The sequence below is a fragment of the Podarcis erhardii genome (assembly GCF_964252035.2).
Source record: "Podarcis erhardii genome assembly, chromosome: 8".
NCBI classification, from domain to species: domain Eukaryota; kingdom Metazoa; phylum Chordata; class Lepidosauria; order Squamata; family Lacertidae; genus Podarcis; species Podarcis erhardii.
Genome location: NC_138499.1, coordinates 27,804,982 through 27,821,156, shown reverse-complemented (window position 1 = coordinate 27,821,156; position 16,175 = coordinate 27,804,982). Strand labels below are relative to the sequence as shown.

Here is a 16,175-nt window from a genome sequence, read left to right as displayed (position 1 = left end):
AGATGGTGTTGAAGAGAAGAAGCGTGTAGAGAGACGGTGACATCCGGTCGAGTTTATTTTGGGAAGGACAGAAGCTAAGGAAACTGTGCCACTTATGGCAACCAACGAGGCGTCGATAAACCCCGATTCATTCCTCCCCCCCCCCATAACCTCGTTATGTGCGCGGCGTATCTACTGCGCAACCCCCATCATTTCCCGCTCGCCGCCGACTTTCATCTCTTATCACACGGTGTCGCCGTCAAGCAGCAGCAGCGGCCGTTGTTGGGGACAGCGGGGCTCCTTTCCCCGCCCCCCTCGGAGTAGCGGCTCCTCCGCGGAGGACCGTGAGGAAGGCGCTGGCGGGGGGCTGAGGCGCTTCCCTCCCGCCGGTGCCAGGCGGAGGCTCCTCCCTCGCTCCCGTGTGACTGGCCTAGTGCCGCATGTGAGGCAAGAAGGCGGGAGGGAGGAGGAGGAGGAGGAGAGGCGCCCGGCCGACAGCGGCCCCCAGTGCGGCGGCGGGAGGGAGAACAAGAGGCGGCGGAGGGAAGAGCAGCAGCAACGGCCACATCCCCCATCGGCCGCCGGGTGACCCGCCGCCTCGACGCTTCTTCTCTTCCCCCTCCCCCTCCCCACCCCCGTTAATCCCTCATGACGGTTTGGTGCTGCCGGTGTTCCCTGGCCGGTCACTTCAGGTAACGCTTATTCGCCAGGCCGGCCGAGGGAAATAGGTTTGTGGGTCAAGGAGGGGGGACGAGAACGGCGGGGGGGGGGCAGAGAGAGAAAGAAAAGGCGCCTTCCATCCTCCCCTTTCTCTTCCGGCTCCTCCCTCTCCTCTCAGAGCCGGCGGGTGACGCGATGTGGGAGTCCGCGCGGGATGCCTTCCCGCCCGCTGCTGCTGCTGCTGCTCCTCCTCAGCTGGCCGGCCGGCCGGCCTGCGCTTCACTGAGGAGGAGATGGAGGAGCGGAGGAGGAAGGTCACGGGGTCGGCCGGGGCCGCGCGCGCGTGCCCGCACTCTGTAAGCGGAGGAAGGGAGAAGGTGAGGTGCTTTGAAGAGCATCCTGGAGGCGCGCGGGGACTTGGGTGGTGGTGCTGAGGAGGGAGGGAGGGAGGGAGAGGCGAAGGTGTGCAAGGTAAGGTGTGTTGCTGGCTGAGGATGCTAAGGACGGAGGGAAGGGAGGAGGCAAAGCAAAGGCCCACCCAAATGAGCCACATGAAAAGGAACACCGCCTTTCCATAGATGATGATGATGATGATGATGATGATGATGATGATGATGATGATGATGGCAGCAGCGGTGGAAGATTTCTGAATGGCCAAGATGGGTCGTGATTTGAAATGTTGTTGCATGACGAGCAGGTAGGCTTGGAAATCGCCTCTCTGCAACACACATGGCATTTATGTGCACACGTGGTTTTTTGTGTGTGTGTGTAGGGGGACGTGGGTGGCGCTGTGGTCTAAACCACTGGAAGGTCAGTGGTTCGAATCCACACGACGGGGTGAACTCCCGTTGCTCTGTCCCAGCTCCTGCCATCCTAGCAGTTCAAAAGGATACCAGTGCAAGTAGATAAATAGGTAGCGCAGCGGTGGGAAGGTAAATGGTGTTTCCGTGTGCTCTGGCACTCATCATGGTGTCCCGTTGTGCCAGAGGTTTAGTCATGCTGGCCACGTGACCCAGAAAGCTGTCTGTGGACAAACACCAGCTCCCTCGGCCTGAAAGCGAGATGAGCGCCGCAACCCCATAGTCGCCTTTGACTGGACTTAACCGTCCAGGGGTCCTTTATATAAACACACACATGCCACCTCACTTGTTTGCGTATATAGTATATTTTTATTCTATCTTCCATGAATAAAAGAGCAAAAGAGGCTTGGGGCACTTAAAAAGACTTAACAGGTTCAGTATGGTGTAAGCTTTTAGAGACGAAGGTATGCTTCACTTCTGGAGATTCTTCCATGATGAAACTAGTTGTATGTAAGATTTTTTGCAGGTCTACCATTGTTTAGGCACTGATCATCCCCATTGCTGCTTCACTTTGGATTTTGGATTTTGATTAAATATTACAGTTGCAGGCTAAATTTATGGATATAGAATGGAGCAAAATGATACTTTCTGGTAGTCAACTGGTAAAAGAATGTCTTCAGAAAGTTAGGCTATCCTAGACTTCAAGACCCAGACTATTGTAGAGCCATAAATAATTTTACCCAATGCCCATAACTCATAGCCTGTATCTCTGGAAATTTAAATTGATAGGTAAATAGTAGGTCAACTCTGAAAGGGTGTTGAATACCGCATAATGGTTTTCAGATTTTTGACAAATTTCATAGGGATATTTCCTAGGGATCTGTTAGTTATAGTAGCTGACACTACCCAAAAAAGGGTATGCAGTCATTTGTTTTGTGGGTTACAGTGCAGCATTTGCATTTTAGTTTCTGCTGTAATTTCTGGTGGTGTTTGGTGTAAGGTGGCTGGCTGGAATATTTGCTAGTGCTATCATGCTAATTGTTTTCTTGGGATAAGCAAGCATAACTTAACTGTCATATATTTAACAAACTCTTTTAAACAGATGTTGTGTTATGTCATATCCTGTATTTTAAATATCTGAACATATTTCCTGTGAAGATGAATGTGTAACTGTAATAGACTGGTATAGTGTAGAAAAGGTGTTATTGATGCTGGTTTTTACTGGTGTAAGAACAGAATGAGAGTGCTGCTGGAGCAGACCTGGGGCCCATCTAGTTGTGCATCCTTTTGTCCACAGATGCCTGTAAAAAGCCCATAAATACTTTTTTCCTTTAGCCTTTAATGTAAAACTCCATAGATTACAAGGGAGGACAGCAGTAAAAGGTACACTTGTCAGCGTGCAGACATTGTGGTTTTGCAAAACAACATAGTTTCCTTTAGTTTGTAGCCACAACAGAGATGTGGGGAACCTATTAAGCTTTATTGAGATATATTCTGCAGTAGAGTACCATAGGCGCCTATATTTAAGCCATTTAAATGACCTGATGGCAACACTGAATTGGTTCCAATTATCCATGGTTTCTATTATTTTAACCTTGAATTTGCCACATGTATGGCACAGCAGGGTTTGTCCTAAGCTTAATCTGTATCTTTAGCTGCATGTTTACATGCATGAATGTCCTGTGTGATTTTTGGTTGCAGGGAGGCAGACAACTGTATTCTGGATGAGGTTACATGAGCTTTACCAAGGAAAGGAAAATGCTTGAGGCTGACATGTACGACTGTAGGACTGTGCAAAAGCAGCCCTAGAGCCAACAGTGCCTACTTAAATATTAGCTTAGAGGTGGATTTGATGGGAAATACAATTAGTGTCAGAGTTGGCAGATTCCTGGATTGTAGGAGGAGGGAGGGAACCAACTGCAGAACTCTACATTTCCATTCAAATTCTTGAGGAAGCGCTTGCATTGCACTTAGATTATGCAATGACTTATTCTTAGAAGCTATTTTGGAACCAATTCATACATTCTTCTTAATAAATATTTTGGTTTTGATCCAAAGATCCTTTGAGTGGCACTCAGTTCATGGGATACTCTCTCTGGTGGAAGGGAGAAGGCAATTTTTTGCTGATTCCCGTTGCAGGTGCCCCACCAAAATGTGCCCTGGAGGATTCAGGAACCATCTGGAAGGTGGGGGGGAAGGGGAAGTCAACAAAGAACACCTCCTCCCTTCTACCAGTGGGTGTGTCCTCTGGGTTCAAAACACAAATAGAAGGAGCCTTCTGTAGAAGAGAAAGTAAGGATCCAAGTCACAAGCATTAGTTAATATATCAAAATATTAATATAGGTTCATATGACCAGTTACCTCTGATTATTAGTTATAGAAATTGTATCAGACAATTTATTGTAAAATAAATCTGTGTCACTCAACATGCACACTCCTCTGTCCTTTTGTAAACATATATGGGTAAAACCCCCTACTTTTTCCTTGTAGGATTCCAAAATAGCAGTATCAGTTTAAGAAAAGGAAAAGTGGATTTGCAACTCTGAAATTTTCCTAAATGCTGACAGACTTTCTTTTGCTTATATATCATCAGGTCAATGACTTTATATTAACTTAAGTTTATTTTATTAAGAATGTGTTGTAGTGATGAACTGATTTATTTCCTTTTAAATAGAAACTACTGCAGCCCTGAAACTGAAGGACACTTTTTGAATTCCTTAGTGCAGTATTTTGGTGACAGCTTTGGGACAAATGTTAAAACAATGCCCTTACTAGAAGAAGCTACTCTACCTGTGGACCCACCACTAAGTTTGCCAGTGGTAGTAATAGGTGAGTTATTCTCAGAATTTCAGTATATGAATAAGAATCTAAAATATTGAATGTGTTTGAAATTTATTAATTATTATTTAACAACCTTGCCTTATCATGGGCTGCTTATTAAGTTGTGATATAATTGAGAGTTCTAGTTATCCTTTTGTACAGGTATATTGTGATTTGATGCTGTTGGAAAAAATATTTGAGCTATAATGGTTTCCTCCATAACTGGCAAAAAGATAATGTTGTATAGTAGAATAGGAATTGCCAAAGTGTACCTCCTTGTCACTGAATCTAGCCCTTTGGGGCCCTATATACCCGTTACATGCAACCTGGTCATGTCTGTGAAGGAGCAGCTGCTCTAATGCTCGCTTTCCTCTCCCCTCCCCATTTCTTTTTCCTTTTGTATCATGTCTATTTGATTTTGAGTCTAGCGGTTGAAAAACACGCCAGTGCAAGTAGATAAATAGGTACTCCTGTGGCAGGAAGATAAACGGTGTTTCCGTGTGCTCTGGTTTCTGTCACGGTGTTCCGTTGTGCCAGAAGCGGTTTAGTCATGCTGGCCACATGATCCAGAAAGCTGTCTGCGGACAAATGCCAGCTCCCCCGGCCTCAAAGCGAGATGAGCACCACAACTTCATAGTCACCTTTGACTGGACTTAACTGTCCAGGGGTCCTTTACCTTTACCTGTGCTTTATCTTTTTGTATCTGAACAGCACTTCAACAAAAATTAAGCCCTTTTTTAAAAGTATCTAACAACAAGAACATAGAAACTCATGTCATCAAAATGAGAGGACTCAAGCACCTCCATTTTTTAGGGAGAGTAGAGTGTTTCATCCTTAGCTGTTTTTCTGTTTCCAGTTGGCCGCCCCTCCTACTTCAGGTCAGGGAGGAAATAACTTGGGAGGCCAGTTTTTGAATGGCAAAATAGCTTTGTCTCCATATTTAGTGACTGGAAGTATATCCGTAATTGGGACTTATTAAAACCATGAAACAATGAAACAAATTTCTTGTTATACAGTAATTGGAATAAAATATGTAGCCTGCAAAAATGTTGGCTGTTTTATATTAGATGTTAACCTAGAAGTGAAAGTGGTTTGGATTATACTGTTGAAGGAGGAAGTACTATTATTTTACGATAGCTGAGGCTCTATGCTGCCCTAGGATCAGTTTCGGTGACATGATGCTATGCAAATATTGTTCTAAAGTGCTGCAGATGGTTTTTCTGCCTTTTCACAACACAAGGTATCTCGTTGCTAGGAAAAGAGTCTTCCCCACCCACCCATAACACTCCTTCAATTTACAATAGCAACAAACTTGTTTTGTAAAAAGTAACAAAATAAATAGTAACACAGATTTGTAATCAAATACAGGTTCAAAGCAATTACATTATCAGCAACTAACCTATAAACTAATTAAAACTATATTATATTGCGAAATAAATTTGTATATCAGCCCAAAAAGCTGTCAAAAAGCCAAGAAACTTCACATTAAATGAAAAAGTAATCTGGCTCCACTTTAACAGTAAAAGTAAAATTTTATTTTACATGTCTGATTATCTAGTTAAATATGTGTGGACACAAGGGACTTTTAGCTCTTCTGTCACTATTCAGAAAGTTAGCAACCAATAAGCAGATCAGTGTTGGTAGAGTCAGAAATTCATTGATCAGAATTGAGGTAATAAACTTGGCAAATAATATTCTAGACTATATCTGCAAAAATACTAGGCATCCTATAGCAAAAGCTGAGCTCTTTTAAATTCCTTGATTGCAATGAGGGGGAGATAAGCATGTCTTTGACTTTCATGCCTTAAAGTCTTTATCTTGGTCATTATCTTGGTCCAGATTACAAGATACAATTTTAAACTTTAGTAAATCTTATGTCATTTTTAAAATACCATTAGGTAATGGACCATCGGGAATTTGCCTCTCATACATGCTGTCTGGATACAGGCCATATTTGTCTCCTGCAACAGAACATCCAAATCCAATTTTGCATAATAAATTAAAAGAATCTAGTCATCTTTCTATTGTTGATCAGGTAAGCTACCAATTATGAAATTACACATTTAATTGCATATCAGGACTGGAAGAAAAGTGCATTACATATATAATATACAATTACATACTCTTGGCTTAGAAAAATTAGTTCATATTTCTGTTGTGCATCATGGTAGAAGCAAAGTATTCTGCTTTTCTCAGGTTTTTCAGTGTCAAATAGGACTTGGGGATCCAAAATGCCAATTTTTTTTTATGACAATCCTGTGTATTTAAAATATAAGAGCTGTAAGAGCTGCCTCCAAAATGTATCTTGTTTGGCACTCTGACATCTTTCCGCAGGGCCTGCAAGACAGAGCTGTTCCACCAGGCATGGGCCAGGGCACAGCCTGACTCCCTCGGCAATCTTCGCGGAGCTATGGCCCAATGGTTGCCAGTGGCTTGATTTGAATTAATTTTATAATGAATGATTTTAGAGTGTTGTGTTGTGTTGTACTGTTGTACTGTTTTATTATTGTTAGCCGCCCTGAGCCCAGCTTCGGCCGGGGAGGGCGGGATATAAATATTATTATTATTATTATTATTATTATTATTATTATTATTATTAATATACCTGTGTTCCATGAACAACAGACTTTTATCACCTTAAAAACTAACAGATTTATTTTTGCAGGAGCCCAGAAAAGGGAGATCTGTGACCTTCCAGGTGTTCCTGGACTACAACTCCCATCATCCCTGACAATTGGCCTTGCCTATTGAACTCTGACAAGAGTCCAATAACACCTGCAAGGCCACAGGTTGTGAACTTAGCTGATGGGGTTCAGTATACATCACTCTAATGAGTGATATGACAGAGATGAGCTATAGCTGAAAATGGTTTTAGGCATCATGAAGCCCACTTGGACTTCCCCAAATGATTAGTCTCTTTTCATCAGCTAAAAAGAGACTAATCATATGACATACAGAAAACATTCTATCAATTCCTTGAATCAATTGCAGCTCAAACTTGATTCCATTAAAATCATTCCCAAGGGTTTAAGTGTGTAATCCGTGGGGAGAAGCCAGATGACATAATGAAGCTTGTTTGCACTCATTGTGATCAGGAAACCAAGGGATAAAAGCAAACAACTAGTACAAGTTTGGTACATCTGATATCTATATATAGCCAGGCCTGAGAAACATGGTATAGAGAGTTAAAGCTCTTTTACTGCCCATTATTTTATATTCTAAGGGAAAGTTACATTGCCGTTTAAAACTGTCTTCTCACATTAGGAGTTGGAGTACTTGGCAGAAGGTCTAGAAGGACGCTCTTCGAATCCTGTTGCAGTTCTCTTTGACACACTGCTTCATCCTGATGCTGACTTTGGATTTAACTATCCACCTGTTCTTGACTGGAAACTGGAACCAGAGCACTATATCCCTCATATGGTGCTTGGCAAAGGACCACCTGGTGGTGCTTGGCATGTGAGAACTTTTTCCATTTTGCTGTTGGAACCACACTTGATCAGAGAACTTCAGCTTACATGTTGGCTATGGGAACAATGGGTACCTACCACACATTGTTCCTGATTGGTTGTAAGTCCTGTGGCATGTACCCATTTCAAGAGGTTCATGTTTTGGCGCTGCATCATGGGGAGTGTCTTAATATTTTAAATGAATAAACCAATGTGTAAAGAATTCCCAAAAGCTTCACATACTACATGCCTATTTTGTAAATGATCTTTGTTCTCACTTCCAAAGGCTTACATTTTTGTGCTTGCCTTTTGTAGAAAACTAGGTATGTATTACACTCCTTGTATTAGATTTTATGGAGGTATATATGTTTCTAAAAGGATCAACTCTTAGTTACACCCTAAGAGTGAAGTTACATCACTTGATTATTTGGGCCAATACAATGATAACATAGCACAGACCATTTATCACCTTCCCACCCCCCAAGAACTATCATCCTGCACAATTAACTGAGGGCATTTTTAGTAATATTTTTTTGTGAATATTGTGGGGCTGCATAATTGGCAAAATAGACCATGGAAGGCTAGAAATGAGGCCAAAGGATGTAGGCTACCTGCTATAGGAGATTTCCTCCTGACTTTATTTCCTTAGCTGTAATGTCTAGTGTAATTTGCTGTCGGGATCCTCTGGATCACTCGGGGAGTTCTCATACCAGCAGCAGATGTTGGGAGTTGAAACACCATGCTGTCCTGAAGATGTGCATGGCAAGCTGTCCCAAACATTACAACTGGAATAAGAAGAGTTGCCAAGTTGAAGCTTTTTGCAAAGCAGATAATATAGCACATAGACTGGTCCTGTAGAACATGATTCATGGGATCTTTTTTCCTGTTTGTTATGAAATGAAGCCTAACAATTTCACTTTGCTCCTAGGTAGGTGGAATGAGATGACCTTAAGCAAAATTTAAATATTTTGTCCTGGTATTATTTTCTTTTCCATAGAATATGGAAGGTTCCATGCTGACTATCAGTTTTGGAGATTGGATGGAATTACCTGGATATACATTTAAAGACTGGACTGCTACCAAGCGAAGGTGAGGACTGTAACATTCTTGTAATGACTGATGGAGGGGAAATTGCTTCTGTCAGTGGATAGAGAATCAAAAGTTTCAATGTTTCTGTGATCTATTTTTCAAAAGTACAAGAAGCTCTTATACATGTAATTTAATAATGCTAACAACTTGTAAACAATGGGCTACCATTCTGACACTTAAGCTTAAGACATTTGATTTGATTTAATGTGATTTAATTTAATTTAATTCATAAATTAGATAACCAGGGCTGCTGGATGAGATGGGACACAGAAGAACCGACTGCCAAATTTTCTACCTCCCCTATTTTTGAAAAGCTCACATAGTCTCGGCATTGACCTCTGTGTTTTTGAGAATTCAGTGATCAACTTAGCCTAGCATGTTTTGGCTCAATTTAAGTACTTCTCGTAGCTGTGAGCAAAGGAGTGTCAGTGGGTTCCGCTGAATGTGGTAAAAATCCACGATTTCAGAATTTAAAGCTGAACTTAGCTGCTCATGATTTAAAAATTCCCTCTTGGGCAGCAAATTTAGGATTTTTTTCCTTTGTTGTTCTATAGACTCATTTGTTTTTTTCTGGGAAAACTACTGGTATATCATAATTTCCCTGAGACCAAATCTTCTGTTACTACATGATTCTTTAAATATGTTTGATGCTTGCATTCATAGCTAGATTGAGTGTACTGCCAGTGGTTTTCAGACTTGTATGTTTAAAGAGCTAAGTAAAAATAATAAACTAGCTTTTTGGGGTTCCTGGGGTAGGACCTCAGGTATATGGCCTCACATTGTTATATATACAGTGGTACCTCAGGTTAAGTACTTAATTTGTTCTGGAGGTCTGTACTTAACCTGAAACTGTTCTTAACCTAAAGCACCACTTTAGCTAATGGGGCCTCCTGCTGCCACCGTGCCGCCAGAGCACGATTTCTGTTCTCATCCTGAAGCAAAGTTCTTAACCTGAAGCACTATTTCTGGGTTAGCAGAGTCTGTAACCTGAAGCATATGTAACCCGAGGTACCACTGTATTCCATATGATCTACAGCTCTTCCAAACAATACCGGGGCTGGAAATGTAAATACTATTTTATTTAATTGCAATATGGGGTTGACAGGTGCATATGCAAAAGTCAGAAAAGAGTTTGAGCCATCACTCACAAATGTCTGTGTCTTGCTTGGAACGTCATGCTTTGAGAGCCACTGTCTGCATCTGCGTATAACAGAAAGCCAAGAATCTTTGCTTAACAACCCATACTATACTAGACTGAAGACAGATGCAGGACCACCATTTCTCCTGCTTCACTTCTCCCCTGTGTGAGCAGGGAAACAAACCAGGAAGGTGATAGCTTAGCATTATGTCCAAACTCGTGTTCATAGGTTTATTTTGCCTTAAAAAGCCAGGATTCATATCTCAACAACAAAGCATACATTAATGCTGGTTAATCATCCTGGCTTGTTGGGGCAAAACAAATCCAGTTTAAGCAGTGAAAACATTTTAAAAAATAAATCATGCCAAAAAGAAAGAACAAATGTACTGATCTAATACAAAAGCTGAAAATTCTTTCTGTAGCAATCTGACCTGAATATGGCCGTATAGTCACATTACAAGTTTAAGGAGGTGGTGAACAGTAAACTAAATGTGAATAATCAGATTTTATCTTTATCTTTTTCAGAAATATAAAGTGTGACAGAGTTCTGCCAGAACAAATTGCTAGCTATTACAAGCACTATGTTAAAGTCATGGGCCTTCAAAAAAACTTCAGGGAAAACACGTACATAACGTCTGTCTCAAGGCTTTACCGAGAACAGGAACATGAAGATGAAAGTGAAGTGAGTGAAGATGTTTTGCCACAGCATTTGCAACTGGAAGAGCAAGGTGGACAGACTATACTGATCAAGAGAAACTGGGAAATCAGAGGTTATCAGAGAGCAGCGGATGGCTCTCACGTGCCATTCTGTTTGTTTGCTGAGAATGTTGTTCTTGCCACTGGAACTTTTGATTCTCCTGGCAGACTCCAAGTAGAAGGTGAAGACTTTCCTTTTGTTCTGCATTCCATATCTGAGTTTGGTGCTGCTGTCGACAAAGGAATATTATGTGGGAAAGCAGATCCAGTCTTGATCATAGGTGGTGGACTTACAGCGGCTGATGCAGTTCTGTGTGCTTATAACAACAACATCCCTGTAATTCATGCATTCCGTAGGAGGGTTACTGATCCAAGTTTGATTTTCAAACAGTTGCCTAAAAAGCTTTATCCCGAATACCATAAGGTCTACCATATGATGTGCACTCAGTCAGTCACTACAGACTATAATTTGCACCATGCTTATACCAGTTTTCCAGAACATCGGGTCCTTTCATTTCAGCCAGATATGAAATGTGTCCTGCAGAGTGCCTCTGGATTGAAGAAGATCTTAAAGTTCTCTGTAGCCTTAGTGTTAATAGGTTCTCATCCTAACCTATGCTTCCTGAAGGGCCAAGGCCAGGGTATAGGCCATAATCCAAATGAACCAATTACGTGCAAGGGTAACCCTATTGAAATTGATCCATATACATATGAGTGCACAAAGGAACCCAATCTTTTTGCAGTAGGTCCACTGATTGGAGACAATTTTGTACGTTTTTTAAAAGGGGGGGCACTGGGCATTACACGGCATTTGGTCACGAAGCAGAAGCATCAACTCATAGCTGAAAGAGAAGGAGATGGAGTTCCCTAAACCAAAAGAGCCATAGACATCATCTAAGGAACTACAGGCATATGCTAATAACTGACCCATAACATCTAGTCATTGGCAGCCTTGTTTTTGTTATCCATAAGTGTTCTTCATACTTTCATTGCCTTGTAGAGAATGAGACTACAGTATTCCAGCCTGTACAAAAATTGTTTTTACTGGAATTGCTTCCAGTTAAAAGAAACAGTAAATGATTATAAGTCGTGCAGATTTTATTTGGTTTTGTACGCTGATGAGAAAATATTTACCACTCTAGAGAAAAATGGTTTCTGCTCATGAACTAATAGTTTTGCTATATAAAACTAGACCATGGTTGAAATATAGAAGCTTTTCTTTAAGACAAAGCAAAAAAAAAAAAAATATTCAGCAGTTGATTTGCAGCAAGTACTTTATTTTACCCTTGGTTGTTGTGGGAAGTATTTATAACTTTTAAAATGGCCTGTAAAATATAGTTGCGAACGGAAACAGTTAAATGATACTCCAGATTGATATTCCAGCACAGTTGGTAGTTGGAAGCAGTTGTCATAAGTATGCAGGCATGCCATATGAAATGTAGCACACTAGCCTCTTCTACAGTGGTGTAAAATGAAGTACTGCTTATGTAACATCGTTATGAGGGATCACGTAATGGATTTACTGCTGTAGTAAAAACATTAATGCCTTGGAAACAAGTATTTTATATTAATAACCTGCTCTGTCGCAGGACTTTTATTTGTAAAAGGTATTTTCATAACAGCTCAGCATGGAAGTCTTGTTCAGTTTGAGCATCACAGGATTCTCAACATTCAAGATGTGCCTGATCTCTCTGGTCTCAAACAGAACTGGTGTTGATTGGACACATACAGCCCAGTCGAGAGATGACTAAACTCGTCTTTAGGTCCCTTTGAAATTGCTTTTTACCATGCACATCATGTTCCAATGTTGTATGTAAAGACAGGGGAACACCTGTAGTTTTCATTACTGCAGATCAACAATGATGAAATAAAAGTAGCTTGATTAAAAGAATTGCAGCAATAAAAACCACAAGAAAAAGGATGTGGTTCCTTACACACTACTAAATTATGTGAATTATGAATACCTTAAGTTCTAAAACTTATTTCAAAGGGTATTAAGCATACTTTCTTTGGATTTGCCTGTTAGCTGCATTCCCTGTGTATATGTGTCAGTTCTGCATGTAAGCAGTTTTCCCTCACCTTCAACACACAAATCACACCTGCCTGCCTTCAGTAGTTTCCTTAGCCAGCTTCCCCATGCATACTGTTTAACTGTTGGGGTTTGATTCATTAAAGAGAACTTTTAAACCTATGTTTGCTCACAGTGGAGGAAACATGAAAAAATGTGATCAAAATATAATTTAACAGTAATGTGTTTAATTTTGGGGACTGGGATTGCTCTACAACTATGAAGGTTATCAATCACTCCTAGCAAGGGAAAATATTTGCGGTAATTCAGATTATTCTCTTATGTGCTCTGCAGTATACGTTGGTATTTCTGGGTTCATGTTGCACGAGGAGCCTAAACGGTTGTACAAAATTAAGTTCAAATTTCCTTTTCCTTTTTTGCAAATCTGCCAGTTTACCATTTTGGGAGTTGAACAGTAAACTAAAATCCAAATGTATATGGAGAACTTCAGGGTTTGTTTGTTTTTTTTTTTTAAAAAAAAAACTAAGCTGCCTTTTCTCTCTTACACACACAAAGCCTACTAGCACTTGGACTTGGAACTCAGGCTTTGAGGCTTCAGAGGCACATACAGTGGTGCCTCGCAAGACGAAATTAATGCGTTCCGCCTTCGTCTTGCGGTTTTTTCGTCTTGCGAAGCACGGCTATTAGCGGCTTAGCGGCTATTAAAGGCTTAGCGGCTTTAAGAAAAAGGAAAAAAACTCGCAAGAACTCTCAAGACGTTTCGTCTTGTGAAGCAAGCCCATAGGGAAATTCGTCTTGCGGAATGACTCAAAAGACGGAAAACTCTTTCGTCTAGCGAGTTTTTCGTCTTGCGAGGCATTCGTCTTGCGGGGCACCACTGTACAAGTTAAGTTATTGTAAGGCAAAGAGGCAACACACACTGTTCTTGATAGAGCTTGTGATTATACTGGGATAAATTGGGGGCATTTTGTTTTCTGTAGAGATCCCTTTCTGAGCAGCAAATCACTTTTTAAGCCTGGGCAGTTTATAAAGCAGATTGGAGATTTGGTAGTTTTTTGTCTTACGTTTATGGAAAAATGGGCCAATAAGCCCAAATGCATTTATGCATCTGAATTATAGCTGCTGTGTATTTTGTTACAAACTACCTTTGAAAAGAATTGTGAAATAATTCAATAAATGCAAAAGAATAAGGACTACCCAAAGCTAATTCATTGGAGTACTTTTATCTGCTCTGCTAGAATACAGCATTATACAGGTTAATATTCCCTCTTCCAAGCCTTTGGTACTGCAGAAAGTTTTAGGATCTTGCAAATGTTTCTAAATCAAATAAACCAATAAAAATACTTAAATGAGGTTCTGCCCCCTGGAATAAAGCACCCCCCCCATTAAATCCTGGCTGTGCCCATGACAATCTCCCTATAATATTGGTGTAATATTGTCTGTGGTGTTGCACTCATTGTAGTGTTCTCAGTTTATTATTGCCAGGAAGAGAAGGGCTCTTTGATAAAACCACAAGTGGAATGAAAAGGGTAAGATTCACTAATGAAAGCAATATAAACAACCAAGCATGTGCTGTTTTGCAACACATGACGCAGCTGAACAAGTTACATGAGTCTCGTTAGCCTCTTAAGTCGATAGTTCTCAACCACCCAGATACTAATGTTAAGCTTCTCTTTGCAAAGGTACTTTGTTATGAAATTAAATACGGATTGCAGGTTGTTAAATTGGTGGTAATTTTCAAAATAAGCCTCTAGATTGTGAATTTTTTTTTATTGGCTGAAGTGATACCAAGAAATGATCCATTTTTATGTAAGTGGAAATTAACTTAGGGCAGGAAAAGCTGTCAGTTGCTGATATTTTTAGAAGGATTTGGTTTTGTAAATTGACAGTCCTTATTTTAAATCCTTGGAGGCAATAATTTATAATTAATTGTAATAATGGAAGTCACATGTGTGACTCAAGACCCAATTAATGTAGAAGGACATGACATCTTTAAACTCCCTAGGTCAGAGAATTGTGAATGGAAAGCTACATGTCTCTGGTAATGAAGGTTATTCTACTTACTTCTTTTAATAGAGCATTTAGAGGTTATCTAATTCAAAATGTGTCATGGTTGTATGTAATTTGCTTCTTTTTTTACAGAACATAATATTTCCCATCCATGCGTGTACTGGTTCAAGAATCCCCCACATCTGTAGTGTAGGAAGTTTCTGAAATTAGACATACAGGTCTCTCAGAACTGAGGCAATGATCAGCACTTTCTCCCACACAGTATAGTACCTCCAAATGGCCTATTTTCACCCAGGAATGAGGGAAGACTTTCTTTTGCACCTGCTTATGCGTCAGTTTGAGTTAGGCTCAACACCAAGAGCAGCATCCCCAATACTGTTCTAAATTTCTAGTTCACTGTTCTACAGATTTTGTGTAGAGGTGGCTAAAGTAGTTTCACTATAATGGCTTCATCTGATTAAAAAGATGGAATCCTCTTTCCAGCTATTAGTGGCAGTTCTAATTCAAATATAAGAGGCATGATGACAGAACTGACTTTAGTTCAACTTATTTCAAAACAGACTTGCTGCTAAAGCAGAAAAAAAAAACATTTTAGTTACAGGTTAATAAATTTAGACATCTTGCAAAACACAAAATCTAGACATAACATGCTTAGTGGAAAATTCTAATGTGCCACCAATCAATAACAGGGACTTACTAAGTAATTTGAGGGAACTTACTAAAATGGAGTAGGTAAATGTGTAAGCATTTGAGCTAGCAAGAACCAAGTCAAGCATACAGGAAGTGTATAGAGTTGCAGAGAGGACTGTCATATACTTCCTGGTCAAATAGACTCAGACAAGTTGGATAGCTGGCTGTGGGTTTTCTGTGGAGATCTGCTTTTAATAATTTATTTTCCAAATGTTTAAAATGTGCTAGCTGCCACAATATTTTGGAAATGGCCTAGTCATTTAAACTGGCAAATGTAGCCTTTCTACACTTGAGTTATTAAGGCTAGCAACTGGCACACTGTGCTGGCCACAATTCAGTGTTGATCAAATGGAAGTGATTTAGCCACACCTGCAAGGAATGCTGTGCTAATAAAATATGCAACTCATTAAACTAATCTCCCTTGTTTTGTACAGTGGTGCCTCGCAAGACGAAATTAATCCGTTCTGCGAGTCTCTTCGTCTTGCGGTTTTTTCGTCTTGCGAAGCACGGCTCTTAGTGGCTTAGCGGCTATTAACGGCTTAGCAGCTTTAAGAAAAAGGAAACAAACTCGCAAGAACTCGCAAGACGTTTCATCTTGCGAAGCAAGCCCATAGGGAAATTCGTCTTGTGGAACGACTCAAAAAACGGAAAACTCTTTCGTCTTGCGCGTTTTTCGTCTTGCGAGGTACCACTGTACCATGGTGGCAAGTGAGATAATGGCTGCCAAGGGGTGTGGTAGAAATTGGGGTGGTGTAATATTTCTAAAGGCAATAGGGAGGGGGTGGTAAACATTGAACTCCAGTGCTTAGCAACTATAA

At 40.7% G+C, this 16,175-nt stretch overlaps 1 protein-coding gene across 4 annotated transcripts; it reads left to right on the top strand.

Moving 5' to 3' along the window:
- Positions 1–174: 174 nt before the first annotated feature.
- On the top strand, positions 175–13,164 carry OSGIN2 (oxidative stress induced growth inhibitor family member 2). 4 transcript variants are annotated; one of them, XM_081874360.1, is made up of 6 exons: positions 175–671; positions 4,114–4,268; positions 6,158–6,294; positions 7,524–7,715; positions 8,703–8,794; positions 10,458–13,164. In XM_081874360.1, the coding sequence occupies exons 1-6, from the start codon at positions 628–630 to the stop codon at positions 11,497–11,499; spliced, it is 1,662 nt and encodes a 553-aa protein (XP_081730486.1). In that variant the 5' UTR covers positions 175–627; the 3' UTR covers positions 11,500–13,164. The 4 variants fall into 4 exon arrangements, with proteins under 4 accessions (XP_081730486.1, XP_081730488.1, XP_081730485.1 ...); XM_081874362.1 differs by lacking the exon at positions 175–671 and adding an exon at positions 755–1,016; XM_081874359.1 differs by lacking the exon at positions 175–671 and adding an exon at positions 1,253–1,336.
- Positions 13,165–16,175: the final 3,011 nt, after the last annotated feature.

Excerpts from the sequence above, each read along its gene's own strand:
- OSGIN2 (XM_081874359.1), top strand. The coding sequence starts at position 1,290 with ATGGCCAAGATGGGTCGTGATTTGAAATGTTGTTGCATGACGAGCAG. Across the intron at positions 6,295-7,523 it reads ATCTTTCTATTGTTGATCAG|GAGTTGGAGTACTTGGCAGA; the intron begins GTAAGCTACCAA and ends TTCTCACATTAG. Across the intron at positions 7,716-8,702 it reads CACCTGGTGGTGCTTGGCAT|AATATGGAAGGTTCCATGCT; the intron begins GTGAGAACTTTT and ends TCTTTTCCATAG.